The sequence below is a fragment of the Mesocricetus auratus genome, unplaced genomic scaffold (assembly GCF_017639785.1).
Source record: "Mesocricetus auratus isolate SY011 unplaced genomic scaffold, BCM_Maur_2.0 Super-Scaffold_100015, whole genome shotgun sequence".
Taxonomy (NCBI): Eukaryota; Metazoa; Chordata; class Mammalia; order Rodentia; family Cricetidae; genus Mesocricetus; species Mesocricetus auratus.
The window spans coordinates 64,797,048-64,817,433 of record NW_024429198.1 but is presented as its reverse complement, the minus strand read 5'-3'; the positions used below and the strand labels follow the sequence as shown (position 1 = coordinate 64,817,433).

General features: G+C 45.3%; 2 protein-coding genes across 4 annotated transcripts in view; one reads left to right on the top strand and one right to left on the bottom strand.

The window, feature by feature from the left end:
* Positions 1-10,127, top strand: part of Slc23a1 (solute carrier family 23 member 1) — a 16,527-nt gene extending 6,400 nt beyond the window's left edge. The window contains exons 9-16 of one of the 3 annotated variants that reach the window (XM_040758098.1): positions 73-229; positions 451-598; positions 1,044-1,149; positions 1,342-1,471; positions 1,552-1,695; positions 2,140-2,235; positions 4,105-4,363; positions 8,627-10,127. In XM_040758098.1, the coding sequence (XP_040614032.1) occupies positions 73-229; positions 451-598; positions 1,044-1,149; positions 1,342-1,471; positions 1,552-1,695; positions 2,140-2,235; positions 4,105-4,352 (1,029 nt within the window). In that variant the 3' untranslated portion in view covers positions 4,353-4,363; positions 8,627-10,127. Of the gene's footprint in view, positions 1-72; positions 230-450; positions 599-1,043; positions 1,150-1,341; positions 1,472-1,551; positions 1,696-2,139; positions 2,236-4,104; positions 4,364-6,466; positions 6,767-8,626 lie in introns of those variants that run through there. The other 2 variants (XM_040758099.1, XM_040758100.1) reach the window with 2 other exon arrangements.
* Paip2 (poly(A) binding protein interacting protein 2) lies at positions 7,061-20,371 on the bottom strand. The gene is made up of 4 exons (XM_005065278.4): positions 20,237-20,371; positions 11,824-11,987; positions 10,404-10,583; positions 7,061-8,052 (listed from the first exon to the last, which is right to left on the bottom strand). Exons 2-4 carry the CDS (start codon positions 11,959-11,961, stop codon positions 7,996-7,998), a joined length of 375 nt encoding a protein of 124 aa, XP_005065335.1. The 5' UTR covers positions 11,962-11,987; positions 20,237-20,371; the 3' UTR covers positions 7,061-7,995.
* Between the last annotated feature and the right edge of the window lie 15 nt (positions 20,372-20,386).

The window sequence follows — 20,386 nt, the reverse complement described above, 5'->3', positions numbered from 1 at the left end:
CGGGAGCCGTGAGCCTGCACCGCCGTCTCCAGTGCCTGCAGCTCCGCTCTCCCGCGCTGCTGCCTGCTCTAGATCGTGCTGGCCATCATGACCGTGTGGCTGCTCTGCTACGTGCTGACCCTGACTGACGTGCTGCCTTCAGACCCCGCAGCCTATGGCTTCCAGGCACGCACGGATGCCCGAGGGGACATCATGGCTAGCTCACCCTGGATCCGCATCCCCTACCCATGTAAGCAAGCCCACTCGGTCCCTTCTGCTTCCCCCTCCGGCTAAAACGCCTGTGAGATGCCCGGTGGCTTCTGTCCAGCTGACAGTGCGCGTGGCTACCCATTGGCCCTGTTTGTGACAAGCCCCCGCCACCAGCCAATCTCCCTTTCAAGTAACACTCTGTGTCTGTTCCTAACCCGTCGGAGTGGCCTCGAGAACCTACTTTGTTGTCTCCAAACCCAGGTCAGTGGGGCCTACCCACGGTGACTGTGGCCGCGGTTCTGGGCATGTTCAGTGCCACGCTGGCAGGCATCATCGAGTCCATCGGCGACTACTACGCGTGTGCCCGGCTGGCGGGCGCACCACCCCCTCCGGTGCATGCTATCAACAGGTAATGCGCCCGCCTTGGTATGTGTCTGATCCCGAGGGGCCGCTATGAAAGCAAGTGTAGGGTGCCCTGTTAAAGGCTTGGGGCGAGAAAAGTCACCCTCACCTCTAGATCTCGTTTTTTTTTCTTGAGTACGGAATGGGGGGGGGGTTACTCTGTCAAAGCTGGGAACTGCTGAGGGAAACGAGTTACACAGACAACTGTGTGCCCAGCTCTTCCTGTGCCCCCTTGGGCAATGTCTAACTACGCTGTACAGTAGGGTAGGGGACCCTTTACTATCTTCGCGGTTCTGGAGCTCAGACTTGTCCTCCCAGCTTCCAGGGTGCAATGCCGCAGGTGGGGCCGGCCGGCCAGGCTGCACAGCCCGAGGGGCGGGCAAGCGGGCCGAGGTGACGGGTCAGATGGGCGATAGGGCTGGACCAACACCTCAGTCGTCATTTCTTTACAGGGGGATTTTCACTGAAGGCATCTGCTGCATTATTGCTGGGCTACTGGGCACAGGCAACGGGTCCACTTCATCCAGTCCCAACATTGGGGTCCTAGGGATTACCAAGGTGCAGCGCCGCCAGCCAGAGCAGCACAGTCCCATTCCCGCGCTGCAAATCCTAAGTAGTCTTGGTTTTGGCCTAGCCCTACCCTGTGAGAGCATTCCACCTTCATCCTACCCCGCCCCACCCCTCGCCCGTGTTGGAGTCCATTTATATATGCCTAACACCCTGCCCTCGGGGCCCCTGGCCTTCCTACAGGTGGGCAGCCGTCGAGTTGTGCAGTATGGTGCAGGCATCATGCTAGTCCTGGGTGTCATTGGCAAATTCACAGCCCTCTTTGCCTCGCTCCCAGACCCTATCCTGGGAGGAATGTTTTGCACCCTTTTTGGTGAGTGTATGATGCCTGCCCAAGGGGAGTGGCGGGACCCATATGGGCAGGCTGGATCTCTATTGGCTCTGCTGTGGCAGGTATGATCACCGCCGTGGGACTGTCTAATCTGCAGTTTGTGGACATGAACTCCTCCCGCAACCTCTTTGTATTGGGATTCTCCATGTTCTTTGGCCTCATGCTGCCCAATTACTTGGATTCCAACCCAGGTGCTATCAACACAGGTACCCTTTGTTCTCTACTGCCTTGGTGGAGATGGGGGAAAGTGGAATGGCCTCTCAAAAGTCTCACACATGCGAGCTGGAAACCAATGAAGTGCTACAGCACATCCCCAGCACCTGTAATGAGGCTGGATTAGCTGGATTACAAGCACCCATTTAGCTACTTAGGATCTCATGGAAACATTGAATGAGCACATTTAAAGCTTGCTATTACTACCTGTTTTTTAGCGGAGCGAGGGTTCACAGGGGATAAGTATTGTCCAAATAACTAGAAGACTGTCCCCAAAGGCGGGAGAGACGAGTACAGATACGCCTGAAGGTCAGGGCTTTGGAATCTTTCACGGCCATGATAGTTTCTAAGTCAGTGGACTATGCAGGCGGGAAGTCCCTTGAGTTCTACCTTCTAGAAAAGGCCACTAGCCCGTTGGCCCTTGACTTAACCCACAGGCGTTCCTGAAGTGGATCAGATCCTAACTGTGCTGCTGACCACAGAGATGTTTGTTGGCGGGTGCCTTGCTTTCATTCTGGACAACACAGTGCCAGGTAACGGGCCAGTGCTGCTTGGGAGGGAAGTGCAGGACCAGCCGTGATATATCCCCAGGTCTCTAAAAGGCGAGGTCTGAAGAGTTATTTCTGGGTTTGGCAGTCCCTCACCGATTCTCTATAGCCATTAGGCTGAAAGCAACTTTATTTTTGCAGAGTTGCACAGGTGAAAATGCAGCATTGGTTTGTGGGGAAAAATGGTATATTTTTATGATATATATATATATATATCATATATATATGTTAGCAGCCTGCTACACAGAGGAGCCCCCAAAATGAATCTTTGCTTGCCCAAGTTTTTGCAGGGAAATGTGGGAATGTGACGGCCCAGTATGCCTATGCCCATAAATATATTTTAAAAACTGCCTGCTGTGAGATCCAAAAGGCAGCCGACATCCACAATGAGTCACCAATGGAGTGTCTCTCACCTCATTCTCAAAACCCGACAGGCTGGGATCTATCAGCAGAGAAGCACTTGCTAAGCATTCGGGAGGCCCTAGATTTAATCCCCAATGTTGGAACAAACAATGCCATAAAGTGACATTAGACCAAAAACTGACAGTCAAGGGCTTGTTTCCCAGCCAGCGTACCGCGAGACCTGTGCAGACAGGTTTCGGGAACTGGGTGGGTAAAGCTCAGTGAAGGCTGGTCATTAACCCCACTGTGCGGTTCCAACTGGCTGAAACTTGACCCGCTCTTGTCTGTATCTACCCAGCGTTGGCATTATCGCCATGTTATCACTACAGCTGACTTATACCTCAGAGGAAGAGCCAAACGCAAACGCAGCTCAGAAAAAGCTGGTGGAATCTACCAGCTTGGGCCCGAGTCACACTGAAGACGGTGTGCAAAACAGTTCGAGATCCTGACACAAAACAGGAGACGAAACTGGAGTGCACCTTTAATCCCAGCACTCGGGAGGTAGAGGCAGGCGGGTCTCTGTGAGTTCCAGGCCTATAGAGCAAGCTCCAGGACAGCAGAGAACTCCCGTCTTGAAAACAAAACCAAACCAAAGAAACCGTCCTTACTCCCACATACAACCTAGACACTGTTTGGGTCTGGTGAACCCAGCACATACTAGCCAGCCCTATATTCATTCAGACACAGAGTAAAGCTAATCTTTAGTTTTGAGACAGGGCTGCGTTGGGTGTCCTGGAACTCTTCTCTGCAGAGATCTACCTGCTTCTGCTGAGGTTAAAGGCGTGTGCCACCATGGCCCAGTTCAGACACCAGTAAAATGACTATTCTCAAAAAAAAAAAAAAAAAAGCTCTGTAGACTGGGCTGGCCTCAAATTCCAGAGTGCTGAGATTACAGACGTGTGCCACCGCCACCTGACTCTTCAAAAATTAGTGTAGCAGGGCCTACATACATCCCAGGGGTGTTCTGAAATAATGAGATTATTTAGCACAGTGCTTGATGCTGTAGCTACACAGCATTAATCTTTTAAGAAAATTTTTATTGCATTTGCAATATATTGTACATTTTATGTGCATTGGTGTTTTGTCTGCATGTATGCGTGTGTGAGGGTAGCAGACCTTAGAAATACAGACAGGTGTGAGCCGCCATGAGGGTGCTGGGAATTGAACCCGGATCCTCTGGGGAGAGCAGTCAGTGCTACTGACTTCACTATTATGTCATCTCTCCAGTCCCATGTATTAGTCTTTATTGTTTCTCAGAGCATTGTCTTCTAGGGTTTGTCAGCTCTGGCAACTAAAGGCATCCAGGGTGGTAGAGTGCTTACCTAGCATACAAAACTGCCTAGCAATGCAAACTCACCAACCCTTGATTGTAGACGTGTGCTTGGGACTGGTTGCATGAAGTTGGGGTGGCACAGGGTTGCTGCCCTCCTAAATGACCCCATTGTCCTGCAGGGAGCCCAGAGGAAAGAGGCCTGATGCAGTGGAAAGCTGGAGCCCACACCAACAGCGAGACGTCAGCCAGTCTGAAGAGCTACGATTTCCCCTTCGGGATGGGCATAGTAAAGGGCACTGCCTTTTTCAGATACATTCCCATCTGCCCAGTCTTCAGAGGGTTTTCTAAAAAGTCAAAAACTCAGCCTCCAGTTGTAGAAGACACTCCAAACAATACGGAAACCGAGTCTGTGTGCACCAAGGTCTGAAACTACAAAAGGTAGGATGTTACGGCTCTTGTGGGAGGCTGAGCAGGCTGGATAAAAAGTCATGTGTGGGCTTTGGGTGCGATTCCTTAGGCATGTTATAGTGAGAGCAGGAATTCCCAACTGTTGTGGGCCACAAATGGCTACATGTACACTGAAATATTAATCCTACCAGACACACTAGAGTCTGTAGGTAGTTACTGCTAGCCTGTATCTTTGAATTCTTATATACTGTATACATTTTTTCAGTCTCTCAAGTACTGGCATTAATGGCATAAGCCACTAAGATTAGCTTACCTCCTCTCAATTCATGACCCTCTCTCTCAAAATATAAGGATTTAAAGAAAACTTTAAGGTAATCCATGTTATGTACCTGAGTGTTTTGCCTACAAATATGTGAGCCATCATGTAGTTGCTGGGAATTGAACTCATGACCTCTGGAAGAGCAGTCAGTGCTCTTAACCTCTGAGCCATCTCTCCAGCGCCTACAAATATGTGTATACCATGCCCGTGTCTGGTGCCTACAGAGGTCAGAAGCAAGCATCGGATCCCCTGCAACTGGAGTCATAGACAGTTATGAACCCTCATGTGGGTGCTGGGAATCAAACCTGGGTCCTCTTGCCAGGGCAACAAGTGCTCTTATCCACTGGGCCATCTCTCCAGCGCCTCAAATGCAGGAATTTTACAGGTGTGCATCACTACATCTGGATAATGTTTGGCATGGAAAAGGTTGAAACACTAAGACATTAAACAGGAAAAATCCTTCCACATATACGTCTGTTTCAGCATTAGTGGTCATAAAACTAAAATCATCTTCAGTTACTTCAGTACCATAAATCTGCTAGTACAAGTCCATAGGGGATGATCCTTCGTCTTTAGGGTTCAAAATGTGTGGATACTTCTGAATCCTAATTTTGCCTAAAATGTAGACACCTGTCTCTGGCTAATTTGAATGCTTTCTCCCCCAAACGAGCAGCACTCCACTGAAAGGAGTGAGAGGTGGCTTCTGTCTGCTGTGGTGGCAGAGGCAGGAGCACAGGAGACTGAGGTCAGCCTGACTGAGTGGTGCCCCTTGTGGTACATCTGGTTCCGAGCAGTTAGAAAACGAAGGGACTATGGCCTCCCAAAGAACAAGTGTCAAACATGACTGTTTTTTCCAGAGGTTTTTAAAGAACTTGCCTGCTGCCAGGCATGGTGGTCCACACATTTAATCCCAGCCCTTGGGAGGCAGACACAGACAGATTTCAGAATCCAGCTTGGTCTATACTGCCTGCTCCAGGAGAGCCAGGGCTACATAAGAAGACCTTGTCTCAAAAACAAAACCAAGAAAACCAAAAAGCAACAACTAACTTCTCTCCCAGAGGATCCTGGTTCAATTCCCAGCACGCATACAGCAGGTCACAACACACACGCACGCACGCACGCACGCACGCACGGCGCACACATGGAAAAAAAGACAACTGGGGCTGGAGAGATGGCTCAGCAGTAAAGAGCACGAGTTCAATTTCCAGCATCCCATGCAGCTCACAACTGTCTATAACTGAAGTCTTACAGGAGTTATATTCTTCTGGTGTGCAGATATGCATGCAGACAAAATATAAATCTACATCAAATAAATGCAACGTCTGTAGTCTCAAAATGCCAAGAACAAGAAAATTAAAGCCAGCCTTGGTGGTACATGCCAGATCTCTTGTGAGTCTGAGGCCAGTCTGGTCTACGAAGTGAGTTGTAGGACAGCTGGGGCTACACAGAGGATCCCTGTCTTGGAAAAACCTCAAAGTCCCTCAAGTGGGGTTGAAGATGTAGATAGATGACCAGTTAACAGTGGTTGAATACCATGTAGAAAACAGTTCCTAAGTCCAACCTCCAGCACCACAAACAAAACAAAAAAACTTCAGAGTTTTCCACAAGGAATGTGAGCCAGAAATAATCACACAGGAGAACAAGGTAATCTTGGCACCCAGAAGCCTGAGGCAAGGAGGACCCTGAGTTCAAAGCTGGGCTTCAAGCTATGTAGCTATACACGGTCTCAAAACATACAATAGGATGTGAGGGTGATCTGGCTGGCTAGGCGGGGGTCCCCTTCCTCCCTCACCGCTCCATGTGCGTCTCTCCAGAAGCTGAGCGATCAGTTGAAGAGGACGACCTTCCCCCGAATAGAGGAGGACCGGTCTTCCGTCAAGGGTATTCGAGTAGCTGCGCTCCCCTGCTAGAACCTCCTAACAGGCTCTGAAAACATGTACTAAAGTTGGGCACGGTGACGCACACCTTTCATCCCAGCATTTGGGAGGTGGAAACTGGTGGATCAAGTTCAAAGCCAGCCTAGTTCACAAAGTGAGCTCCAGGACAGCCAGGGCTACACAGAAACCTTTGTCTTGAAAACAAACGAGAACAATAAATGACCACATGGCCTATAATATCAAGGAGAGTCCACGTTGCTGCACACGCTAAGTAAGTCCTCCACCACTACCACATACCCCCAGCACAACCATAGTTTATACTACGGCTGTCTCAGATTTCAGATACTGCAGTCTTGGCAACAAAAGAGCAAGGGCAAAAATACTGGAGAGATACTTGCACAGCTACTGTGTGTGCTAGCAAATACTCTTCTCTGAGCATAGTTCACCCACAGAGCAACCAGAGGCTCTAGGCCCACATAAATACCAGCACTGGAGAGTCTGTAGTCTGTACCAATAAACACAAGCATCAGCTCAGTTCTACTATTATTTATTTTTTTAAATATTTTTGAAAAAATATAATTTTTTTACAATATTTTCAACTTAAACACTATTCACACTGAACACGTATGGCAGCTTAACCTACCCAAATATGAAGTTTAAGAAGCCAAAACTGTTCTAGCTTTGTTAAAAGGAAAATTGTGCTGCAGACTATAGTCATGATGGCTAGCAAAGCAAGGAAGAGCACCACTCAAAACCACGCCACCACCCTTCAGTGCTTCAATTGGATTATGGGCTGTGTTGGTCCTGTGTTAGACTTCACACATATATGGCTAGGATGCAAGGGACCCTCAGAAGACACAAGCCTCAAATTGTATTTCCTCAAGGTCACCACTGGAGAACCCAGGGTTCCTAACATGATAATGCACCAGGCAAAAGCCAGACTGATCACCAAGGTAACCTGTCAGACATTCTGTGTAATGACACTCCAGTTCACAGACTTTCTTCAGAAAAGGGAATTTCAATGGACAAATGCAACTGAGAAATCTGCTTAGCAATCAGAACCTAACTTAAACTTGCTCATTTACTTATTTTTTGCAAAGTGTAGACATTAAAAAGTCAATTAATCCTAAGGGACCAGTTTAGCCTCAAAGACAGACAATTCAGTGAGAGTTGGAGGTTATTTAATTTGGTTCTTTGTCACAATTGACTGGTGCTTCTTCCATTGCTGTCTTTACATTAAGCCATGGGGCCATTCTACTTTCAGTAACTGTGTGACAGCTTCTTACTTAGTAACAGTCTCAGCACTTTTTTTTTTATTAAGCATGCAAGACTAACAAAAACTTTGGCAATGCATAAGTGTAACACAGTGACGAGAGAGCTTTTACAATGACGTCTTCTAATACTGCCTTCACAGTGTGGAAATTGTGCTACATCCACCAAAAGAGGGCCCCGTCTACTCAAATATGTTAGTACTTCACCCCAGGAACAAACTCCTTTGCATTTGGATTCAGATTGCTCTTGACCTGGAAAATAAGTACATAAGAAGAAGAAAAAAAGCAAATTCATTACAGTTGGCTGTGGATTCTCAGAAGCATTCTGCCTAGATCTAATGTAAAAAATATCTCAGGAAATACCAAAGATTGGACTACAGTTATACCTAAACCCAAAAACCAATGGCAGAGAAAGAATGTGATGTAAGCTCTATATCCTTTTTCTGGTTTTTTGTTTTATATAGGTCTCTCTATGTAGTCCTGGCTGGCCTTGAACTCAGAGATCTACCAGCTTCTGCCTCCCAAGTGCTGGGATTAAAGGCGTGCGTCACCACTAGAGACCTCAAATCCTATTGTATTAACTTCTAAAGTAGGAGCTGACATTAAGTACAACAAACCCATTAACTTCATATAATCTATAAAAGCATGGAATAAGGAATTATGTCAACTGTACTTGATGCTCTGCAACACTTCCAAACATGTCAAATACATGTCCACAGTTAGATTAACTGGGGCACTGTTGGCTGTTGGTCAATTTACTTATGACTGTCACTGAAAACTTGGAGGTCATCTTCTTTCTACAACTGCTGCTTTCTAATTCCCACAGGAGGTACTGGATGTAAAAGGAAAAGAAAGCTACACAGCAGACAGCAGACCGGAGTTTGAAATCACAGCACTATCTAGTTCAAATTCCTGTGTAAGCTTGGACAAGTCACCCTCTCGAGACTCCATTTCCACATCAGCTCAAAAACATCAGAAGAGTAGGCCAAAGTCTCTACGAACTCTAGAGTCTTGTACTAGCTTTATTCTGTTCTTCACTTTTACTTTCCTAAGTGTACATGTCAATATAAAGGAAAAAGAGCTGGAAATTCTCTACATTCAAAGTTGAGAGTTGATAAAAAAAAAAAAAGAAACCAGGAGATTCCAGGGGTAAACATAGACATGCAGGTAGGGTTTTTTTTTTTTTTGCTTTGTTTTGAAACTGAATTTAATTCCAATGCCATGTATTTTAAGACCAAAACACAATACTAAATAACACATTGGACCAATAACTTAAAATTGAGATAAATATTCTCTATTCCCACAGGGGAAACACATCTACATTTTAACTAAAGACTAGAATGTTCCCGGCCTGGGCTTGACCTTCAGCATTACATACACACAAATAAAGGAAGAAGAGTGAGCATGGTTTAATTGCAAAACCCAGAAGTCTTGAATATATAATGTCTGGCAGCTAGAGATGTCTAAGAATGAATTAAAGTAATCTTGAATAATCTGAGTTAAGCAAATCAGTTTCTGTGTTATGGATTTATGCAAAATCCAGGTTATACATTAAGCCTAGCAAAGGCCTTTCTTCATAAGAGCATCAATAGTATTTCACACAACATTATGGAGCCATAAACAGTATGTTGAGGTTCTGGGTTACTGTTATTTACTGCAAGGAAGACTATACCACAATGTAAATTTCAATGTTTTCTCTATTGTTCTTGGCTGCAGAATGGTTTCCAAAAGCCTGATGGGGAAGATGATTCTAAGTATCTCGTTTGGGATGCTTTTAAACAATTACCATGCATAACACCTGGTTTTTGAAACTTAGGTGATTATGATAAATAGCTTAGTAAAGGAAGGCACAGTGAACAGACAACAATGGAGAAATTCCAGACCTAGGAATTACAGATAATTCTCTTGGCCAGAAAGGTGAACATTCAAAACCAGAAAAATTGTAATTTAAAAATCTTGTGGAGATGATGGCTCATGCTTGTAATCGCAAGTCTTGGTAGACTGGGGCACGAGGATTGCTCTAAGTTTGAAGCTAGTCAGTGCTAAGCATTGAGTTTCAGGTTGGATTGTGCTAGAGTGAAACCCTGTTTCAACCACTCACCCACCTTACAAAACAAGAAAATCTTTTATCTTAACTTTAGTAAAAGACTCATCAGGTTCTACTTTAGTGACGATGAGAACTTTATTGCAAACACATTACCAGTAACAATACTGAGAATATGAATCTAGCTTTGCATTCTTTTTCTGCCAAGAACTTGTAAAAGTATCTCAAAGAAAACCAATCAGGAGATCTAAGAAATTTTATCAATAAAAATGTCCAAATTTTACCAAATGTTTTTGTAACAATTAAAGAGCAAAACTTTTCATCAAGATACTTTTATATAATCAAATCATATTAACAGTAAGTTTAATGCAACATCAAGGTTGGAAGCAACAAGTTATTCTATATAAATGACACTGGGGTCTCTGCTTCCAATCTAAAAAAGCGGGAAAATTTTCAAAGGGGAAGAGATATGGAACTCTTCTTAAATAGAGTGTAGTTGGATTTTCCATTTATGGGAAAGATGAGGTAGGGTCTAAGAAGATGAGAAATGACTTTTTACCACAAGATCTTCCAGAGAAGAGCCATCACTGATAACAAGGTCATTAAACTGGTCTTGGATTTGGTCCATAGTCTGTGGGAGATCTCGAGCTGGAATAAACCATTCATGTTCTTCTTCTTCTTCCAGCATTTCTTGGAAACAGCGTTCAATAAATTCTTCTTCCCACAACTCCTCTTCTATCTAGAGTTATGACAAATAAGGGATAATTATAGCATAATTGGTAAGACATCCCTAAGTTTGGCTTAAAATATCTTAAACTAAGCCATTTGAAATCATAATATGAGGGCAGGGTGTGGTAGTACATGCCTTTAATCCCAGTACTCAGGAGGCAGGCAAGCAGACACCTGAGTCTGAGGCCAGCCTGTTCTACATAGCCAGTTATAGGCTAGTCAAGGGTAAATAGTGACACTCTGTCTCAACAGAACAGAACCAAATCAATTCGTAATATGGCTGGCTGTGTAGTTTACAGATATCATCTCCACACTTGAAAAACAAGGTAAAATGACCACCATGAGTTCCAGGCCAGCAGTGCACACCTGGGATCCTAGTACCCTAAAGGCTGAGATAGGAGAATGGTGAGCACACGTGCACGCGTGCACACATTCACACTCTTGGAGTTGGAAGTGTAATGAGCGCGCGCGCACGCGCACGCACACACACACACACACACACACACACACACACCCCATTGGTAGATATATATCACTATACATGAGGCCTTGGGTTTGATCTCCAACACCAAATTAAAAAATTAGAAACTTTCTTCCCTGCTTCAGTACTACAGGGAAGAAAAAAACCAAAAACCAAAACACAAACACCAAGGGAGATCTGTTTAGGGTTATTCTAGGAATTTGTAAGGAAAAAGTGAAGTGAGCCGGTGCTAGCAATGCCCGCCTTTAACTCCAGCACTGGGAGGCAGAGACAGAACTCTCTGTTCAAGGCCAGCCTGGACTAGTCTACAGAATGAGTTCCAGGAATGGCTGCATAGCTACTGAGAAACCCTGTCTTGAAAAACCAAAAAGACTGAAGCTCTCTAGTGAAAAACAGACCAATTTTGTACCAGACATCTGTGGTGTTTACTCCCGTTTCCTAAATTTTCTAAGATTTGTACTGTAATGCAGAGGTCTGACTGGTTTAAGGCAGTGGTTTTCAAGCTGAAACTCTGGGAGATTCATTCGGTTTCCCAGGCTCCACCCTATTCTTCTGTCTCTAGGGTGGGACCCTGAAGCAAGGTGCCCAAGTCATTTCAGTGAGCTTAGGTTCAGCCTGGCAGTAGTTAGCAGCCAAGTACAACAGGAGCCGTAGCACGTAAATCTTTACCCCACACACAAAGGACTACACACACATCACGGGGTCAAATACATATATGAAAGGCGTGAAGCTACAAAAGAAAAGACTTATGTTTGTACACAAAACTAACTTGTCTGTTGAATTCCTCTTCATTTTCCATCCACATGTATTCTGCAAATGGATTATCATCTTCATGAGAATGACCGTTAATAATCACATCTTCATTGATGATGCTTGGGCTAGTACTGCTGCGACTTGGATCTTTCATGGTTGGTGTTCGTTGTCGTTTTTAACCTTTAAAGTAGAGTACAGTCATCTTTCAGTTCTCAATGGACACACCTGCTATTGTTACCACCCACCAAGGTGTTAGAGGTACATGTTACATCAGTTGGAAAGCTTTCTTTCCTAAAATGACTAAGAAATAGCTGAGGGAAAGGCTTGAGATCCAGAAATAGAGCATTCGTTTGTTTGTGTGAAGACACACACGTGTGAAGGCCAGAAGTTCAGTGCCACCTACTTGTTTTAAAAAAAATTTTTTTCGGGGCAGGGTTTCTCTGTATTGTTTTGGAGGCTGTACCGGAACTCACTCTGTAGACCAAGCCGGCCTCGAACTCACAGAGATCCACCTGCCTCTGCCTCCCGAGTGCTGGGATTAAAGGGGTGCGCCACCAACACCCAGCTCTACTTGATTAAAAATTTTTATTGTGTCCCATTACTCAAGATGCAGAGGTAGGTAGGTAATCTTGAGTTCCAAGACTAGCTACTCTGTGAGACCTTGCCTCAAAAAACAAAACAAAACAAAAAAAAAACAAATATGGTGTATACACATGCCATGCCGTATGTGTGGAAGCCAGTAGACATTTTATAGAAGTTGGTTCTCTCTTTCTACCACGTGGGTTCTGGGAGCCAAACTCAGTAAGGCTGAGACATGTTGTTGGCTCCCACACTTTTTTTTTTTAAGACAGGCATGGTGGTGCATACCTTTAATCCCAGCACTCAGGAGGCAGAGGTAGGTGGTTGAGTTCAAGGCCAACCTGGTCTACAGCGTGAGTTCTAGGACAGCCAGGGCTACACAGAGAAACCTTGTCTTGAAAAAAAAAAAATTGAGCACACGCAGGTGTTAATGTGGAGATCAGAGAATAATATTATACAGTAGGTTGTGTTCCATCTTGATGAGGCACTGTCACTGTACAGCATACTCTAGGCTATAAGTCACTCAGACTCTTAGGTCTTTAAGACTGCCACTGGTTGTCCTCTGACCTCCACAAGCACACTGTGATACACCCTGCAAAGTGTTATGAATAGATTTGAAAGTAGTCATCAAGTTTACTGTCAGTACAATGTATTCTCTCAGTCAGTTTGGCAAATATATCAACTGTGTAGCTTGAGCTGAGTTTAGAAGTGGTAGGTATTATGTGCATTATAATTACTGGCAAATATAACATTACCCTAAGCATGCTCTCAAACATGTTAGGGCTTTATACATATCAGTACCTTCTTTATTCCAAATATAATGGTAGTCACTTGCTTATATTTGATAAATTTCTCACAATCTACCCAACAGCCAATAACTTAATGTAATTTAATTACCTGTAAAAATTAGGCTAGTCAAATTGGTGGCACATGTCTTTAATTCCAGCACTCTGTTTGAAGAGGCAGGAGGATCTGAGTTTGAGGTTAAAAATTAAAACATGACGTTTCATTCTTTACTATTTTCCTAGTTAAGCTTGAAATTGATAGAGATGTGTAATAGTCACTTGTACACAAATTCATACAGTGATATGACCTGACGAAACTACAGAACTAAAAAACAAAAAGTTGAGGGATCTAGAGGGAAGGCCTTAGGCTGGTAAACTGCACACCAAGCAAACATGAAGACCAGTGTGTTCAGATGAACAAAATTCGTATGTACTACTCAGGTAGCATACACCTGTAATTCCAGCACTGGGGAAGTGTAGATCCTTGGAGCGAGCTCACTGGCCAGCCAGTCTGGCCATGCTTATGAGCTCCACATTAAGTGAGAGATCCTGTTCCAAAAAATAAGATGCAGAAGGGCCATAGAGACACCTGGGAGTGAGAGCACTTGCTGCTCTCTTGAAGATTCACATTTCAACCTAACACTTACATGGTGACACACAACTATCCCTAACTTCAGGTCCAAGGGACCCAACAATCTCTTCTGACTTCCATAGGCACCAGGCATGCACAAGGACACATGCAAGGAAAACTCATACACAGAAAAGATCTAAAAACTGAAACAACAACAAAAAGCCAAACAAATAAACAAACAAAAAATGTGGAGTGCAATTGAGGAAGACACCACATGTCACCTTCCGGCCTCCACATCTCCATGTTCACACCCATGAACACAGTGCTTTGCTTCACTCATACACAGAAGAACCTGAAGAGCCAGGTTCTCAAAAATAAAAAGAAGCCAAAACCAAAACACAACCAACAAAAAATTTAACATTAATCATCAGAGTAATACAAACCACAGTCACAATGTTACCAGACCACACCCTCTAGGACAGCTACAGTACACAATAAATCTAAGAATGTGAAGAAACCAGAGCTCTCATTCATCAATGGTGAGAGTAATATGCCAGCTGTTTTCTATAAGAATATGGCAGCCCCTTAAAATTAAATAAGGACATGTCTTGGCCCAGCAGTTGTATCTCCCAGGCATATACTTCAATTAAAAGTGTATGTACATGCCGTGCATTGGTGGAGCATGCCGTTAGTCCCAGCACTGGGGAGGCAGAGGCAGGTGGATCTCTGTGAGTTCAAGGCAAACCTGGTCTACAGAGCAAGCGCCAGGACAGCCTCCAAAACAATAGAGAAACCCTGTCTTGGAACCGCCCCCCCAAAATTGTATGTACACATATGTGGGAACAGTCCAGGAGTGAAGTCTGTGAGGAGAGTTCTGAATGCTTGTGAAAACACTCCAAGAAAATAGGAATCTTGTGACCTCTGATTCTTTACAACATGGAATTGTTCTTGGAATGGTTTCATGTTCCTTCCCAGGTGAAGCAGATAGGAGTGGATTTACTTCAGATTACTCAACAATTGCTTGATGCTGTTACTCAATTAAATGTTTAAACTATCCTTTACATGGCTTTGTGGGGGGGAAAAAAAAACGCTTATTTGCCAGCTGTGGTTTGTTCTTGTGATTACACACAGCTTGACCTCATGAGAATTTGAGTTTGAGAGCTCTTATATTTGTTACAGAGGCTTGGTCCTCAGTAGGACGGGCAAGGGAGGGGAGATGGCTACATCTTAAAACGTAGACTCAGGCAGGCAGAGGCTGCGGACACCTTTAATCCCAGCACTCGGAAAGCAGAGGCAGGTGGATCTCTGGTCTAGAGAGCGAAGTCCAGGACAGCCAGGACTCTTACACACAGAAACCCTGTCTTGAAAAACCAAAACCAAACCCACCTCAGATTCACAAGTTTTACCAGATTTTGATTAGTAATTTTTTCCTTATTAATCTGCTTAGAAATCAGCTAACATCTTCAATTTAAGTTTGTTTTCACGAGATCATGTCCTTTATCTTTGTTCCCACCTGAAATTCCTCACATATTTGTTTCCAGCTGTGTCATTTTATATCACTACTAAAACTTTAAATATAATTCTACCATCTTTCTCCACTAGTTTCATATGTTAAGAATTCTCAAACCAGAAGGGTAGCTGGGTAGGCAGAGGCTATGCAGAGAAACCTTGTCTTGAAAAAAAAAAATCAAAAAAATTCTCATTGAAATTCAAATAGGACAGGGTTGGTGGCAATCGCCTTTAATCCCAGCACTCGGGAGGCAGAGGCAGGTGGATCTCTGTGAGTTCGAGGCCAGCCTGGTCTACAGAGTGAGTTCCAAGACAGCCTCCAAAACAATACAGAGAAACCATCTGGGGGGGGGAGAAATTCAAATAGAATCATCTTTTGTTTCTTTCATTAATTTGCCTTCATAGGCATTAATTTTTCTTTTCTGAACTACTGATTCCTTAGCTTCAGGCTTCAGTTGTATTCTTTAGGACACACACAAACACACACACACCCTCTACCAGTTTCTTCAGCTGTTAAGTACAATCTGTAATTCTATTACCCAAGGACGTGAAGTAGAAGACTATCCTGAGTTTCAGGCCACCCTAGACTACATATTAAGTTCTAAGTCAGCCTGGTGTTGAGGAATATTATTTTATGGTGTGTTACTTTTGTCTATATTACACATTTAACTCTATGAAGCTGTGCCTGGTTCTTTGCCTGTCTAAAATACCTGATGAACAGCCAATAGGAGGCAGGAACAAGGATAGGCAGGGCTGGCAGGCAAGAGGAAAGGAAGGAACAAGCAATGAGAGACCAAGGGAAAGAGGAGAGGACATCAGGGATCAGCTACCCATTAAGAAAGAGTTAAAGCAACATATGCAGAAGAAAAGGAAAAAGTCACAAGGCCAAAATTAGATGGGATAACTTGAATTAAGAAAAGCTGGCAAGTAACAAACCAAGATAAGTCTGTCTTTTTTTTTTTTTAATGGTTTATTTTGTTTGTTTTTCGAGGCGGGGTTTCTTTTTTTTAAGATTTGTTTATTTATTACATGCACAGTGTCCTGCCTACACGCCAGAAGAGGACACCAGATTGAATTGTAGATGATTGTGAGCCACCATGTGGTTGCTGGGAAATGAACTGAGGACCTCTGGAAGAGCAGTCAGTCAGCGCTCTTAACCTCTGAGCTGTCTCTCCAGCCAGGTAAGGCTGTTTTTATAAATAGTAATGAGCCTCTGTGTGATTTATTTGGGAGCTGGGTGGTATGCCCCCACAAAAGTCCAAAAAAGACTAAAAGAGCCAAAAGAGTAAAACATCGCACAACAGCCTGTGCTATGTAATAAGACCCTGTCTCAAAAACAAAATTCATAAAAGAAAAAAATTTTCATTAGTCCTTTTCCACACAGACATTTTCAAGAAGCATTAAATTTCTACCTTAATGTTTGACACTACAAGGCAATGAAAAGGCGGCGGCCCTAAGAGCCAAACAGTGAGGCACATCTTGTAATCTCAACACCTGGAAGGCCGAGGCAGCAGGGCCTGAACTTGAAGGTCAGCTGTACAATGTGATGTGCACAGAAGACTTTTCTTTTTTTGGTTTTTAGAGACAGGGTTTCTCTGTATTGTTTTGGAGGCTGTCCTGGAACTTGCTCTTGTAGACCAGGCTGGCCTCGAACTCACAGAGATCCACCTGCCTCTGCTTCCTGAGTGCTGGGATTAAAAGTGTGTGCCACCAACACCTGGACAGAAGACTTATTTTCAAAAGGAGGAGTGTTGGGGGGGAGCATGCCTTTGATTCCAGCACTCAATAGACAGATCTCTTGAGTTCCAGGGCAGCTAGGGTTATATAGTGAGTCCCTATGTTAAAAGCAAAAACAATGAAATGCTAGCTATGGCCAGTCTGCTTTACTCTTCCTAGCTGTGTAATGGGTAAATCAGTTATTTTGCCTAAGTCTCACCATCCTCATCAAAGTACCTAGAGCTGGGTTCAGCAGCTGAGAGCACTTGTTTCAGGGCTCAGTTCCCAGCATCCATATGGTAGCTCACAACCATCTTTAGCTCTGGTTCCAGGAGATCCTACGCTACCCTCTGATCTCTGCAGGTACTAGGCACACAGATGGCTGAAATACACATATGCAGCAAAAAGAGGCATAAAATAAATACCTTTTCAAGATTAAATTTTCTGTGTGAGTGTTTTGCCTATACACACACACACACTCACGCCCACACGCCCGCCCCGTGCTCCAGTGGTAAGGAGAGGGCAGCAGATAGCAGATGCTCTGGAACTGAGGTAACAGAGGGCTGAGAGCTGCCATGTAGACGCCAGGAACTGAAATGAGTCCCCGGTAAGGGTCACAAGCACTTTTCTTAACTGGGAGCACCAGCTCCAGCTTAACTCCCCAGCCCCCTTTTGAGACAGGGACTTGTAAGTCAAGAGTGGCCTTCAGGTCCTGAGGCTTCCTTCTGCCTTCATCTCCTGAGACCTGGGATTACAGTCACCCAGCACTGGTCTTTACTTATTTATAGTCAGGGTCTCACTAAATGGTCCACGCTGGCCTCTTAACTTGTAAACCAATCTGGTCTCAAACTCACAGAATCCACCTGCCTCTGTCTCCTATATTTATATATATTTTTAGACTGTCCGTAATGTAATGTAACACAAGTCAGCCTCTATCTCCTAAATTCTAGGATTATAAACCAGACCTAACCACAACCAGTTAATCATTTAGAAAAGGCAACCATCTAAAGCAGGGAATAAGTTAAAAAAAACAAAACAAACCACAGGTCTTATACCTGCAGGAGTGAAACAATGTTACAGAAAAACCCCAATCAAAGACTAGAACCTGCCCATGTGGTGGCACATGCCAGAAATCTTGGCTGCTTGGGAAGCAGAAAGGTAGGCAGTCTGGTCAATTTATCAAGACCGCTTCAAAGGGCTGGAGTTATTGGTTGTTGCACAACAAGCAACAATAAAAACCCAACTCAAAGTGTATGATCTAACATTAATCGCTAATGCTATAAAGGTGACTTGTTAAGAGTAAGGATGGCTCGGCATTCTCCATCATTTGAGTCAAAAGCTCAACTACATCAGAAACACTAATTTATGCAACCAGGTATCAAAACGTAAGACAGCTTGGCGGTGGTGGCGCACCCCTTAAAACACAGCACTTGGGAGGCAGAGGTAGGCAGATCTGAGTTCGAGGTGAGTCTGGTCTAGAGTGAGTTCCAGGACAGCCAGGACTGTTACACAGAGAAACCCTGTCTCATGAAAACCAAAGACATATGGGGGAAATCAAAGACGTTTGCTTAGAACAATGTCTGACATAATTAAATGATATATGTACTTGCTAAATAATCTGCCAAGCTCCTGTTTTCTCAACTTCAAAATAGGTAAGGAAAAAACTTAACTCTACTTCACGTTGTCATGAATAGGAAAATATAAGTAAATCACAAAAAGACGTGAAAGCGCAAAAGGTTATTAAATACTACCTTCAAGCTTCCATAATACCTATTATTATGGCTGTAACTGGACATTTTATAACTTTCATTAAAATGAAGGCATCACTATCTATGGTAATAAAGCGATAAACTCAAGTAAGATTTGCTTATTGGAAGAAAACGCCACTATAAAGTTATTCTGTTTCCCACACAGGGTAGACATTACCTAACTCAATTTGAGTTCTCAAGGACCAATATGCACAGCCTTTAACCATTACAGGAATCGCCCTTACTATAGAAATACAAATAGGGTGTAATTTTTTTGAACGTTACCTATCTTTGGGTTACATACACGCGAGAATGGTTTTGTTCAAGGTCATTAACACTGGCCGTGGTCAATAGCCTGTCATTCACAAACCAAAAACTGAACCACAGAAGAGCCACTACTGAATAGCTCATTAAAGTCGTTGCATAGTTTCCCTTCCTAGCTGAAATGATCTACAGCTTAAATTTCAGATATTACTTCATGAACCAACGCTTATCAACACCTAAACGAAACGTGTGAAAAACGCGCCACCGCGATAAATGAAACGCTCAGCCAGCACACACAAAAACGAAAATTATTTACTGCAACAAGCGTCCAAAAGGCTATCAGCAAAAATGAAAACCACATTATCTCTAGGGATTTGGAGCTTCAAAATTAGGGAGAAGCTCCTGCAACACGTTTTCAGAAGTTGACTTCGCCAGAAGCCCTACGACTCCCCCCACCCCCGTCCTTGTCGCTGGGGTTAGCAGCGGTGGGGGAATAATCACGCCCCCGAAGGGCAGGAGGACCGGTGTCAGACAATGAACGGGGTGGGCCTTTCACGTCCACCTCGCTGCGAGCCTCGCTGCGGGTTCCCAGCACCCCCCGAACAAAGGACGCCTCCGGAGCGCCTGACACGGCTTAAGACGGAGGGGCGGAGGCGGTGAGGAGAGGGAAGGGGTCGGAAGACAGCAGCCGCCCGACCGTTACGGAACGCTCCCCGGGGACGCCGCCGGCCCGGCAGCCCGCCCGCCCCTTGGCCCCTTGCCTCCCCAAACCCCAGGCTCGGCAGGAACGCGCAGGCGCGGCGGCGGGGGCCGCGCGTGGCGACGCGCAGGCGTCGAGGGGGCAGAAACAATGAGCTTTGTTGCCCGAGCAGCGATGGGGTGGGGTGGGGCAGTGGGGGGGCAGGGAGGGGAGAGGTACTGGACGCGTCCACGGCCCCGCGACCCGAGCGCAGCGCAGGGCCGCGCCCTCCCGGCCACGCTCGCGCGCCCCCACCCGAGGCCCGGGGCAGGCGGCCGTGCGACCCAAATCGTCAATAACGAAACGGGGAGGAACGAGCCGCGGCCACGTCTCCCTCACACTCGGCGGAAGCGGGCCCGGCACAGCCGAGGTCAAGCCGGGCTGGGGGGGGGGGGAGCGGCCCACAGCCGCCTTTTTCCTTTTTTTTGCCCCCTTCGGCTTTCGCCGAGCCAGCGCGGCCTCTCGCCCGCCGGGGTCGCCGCGGCCCTCGCAGCGCTCCGTCTGAGGGGACCCCTCACCCAGTGCACGGCAGCGGGCACGGCAGCCAACGAGTCCTGTCGGCCTCCGCGGATCTCCACAGGCAGCGCCGCTCCCCCGCTCGACGTGCGCTTCGCCCGCCGCCTCCCTTCTCTAGTCCAAACAAACACCCCAGCCCGGAAGTGACTTCA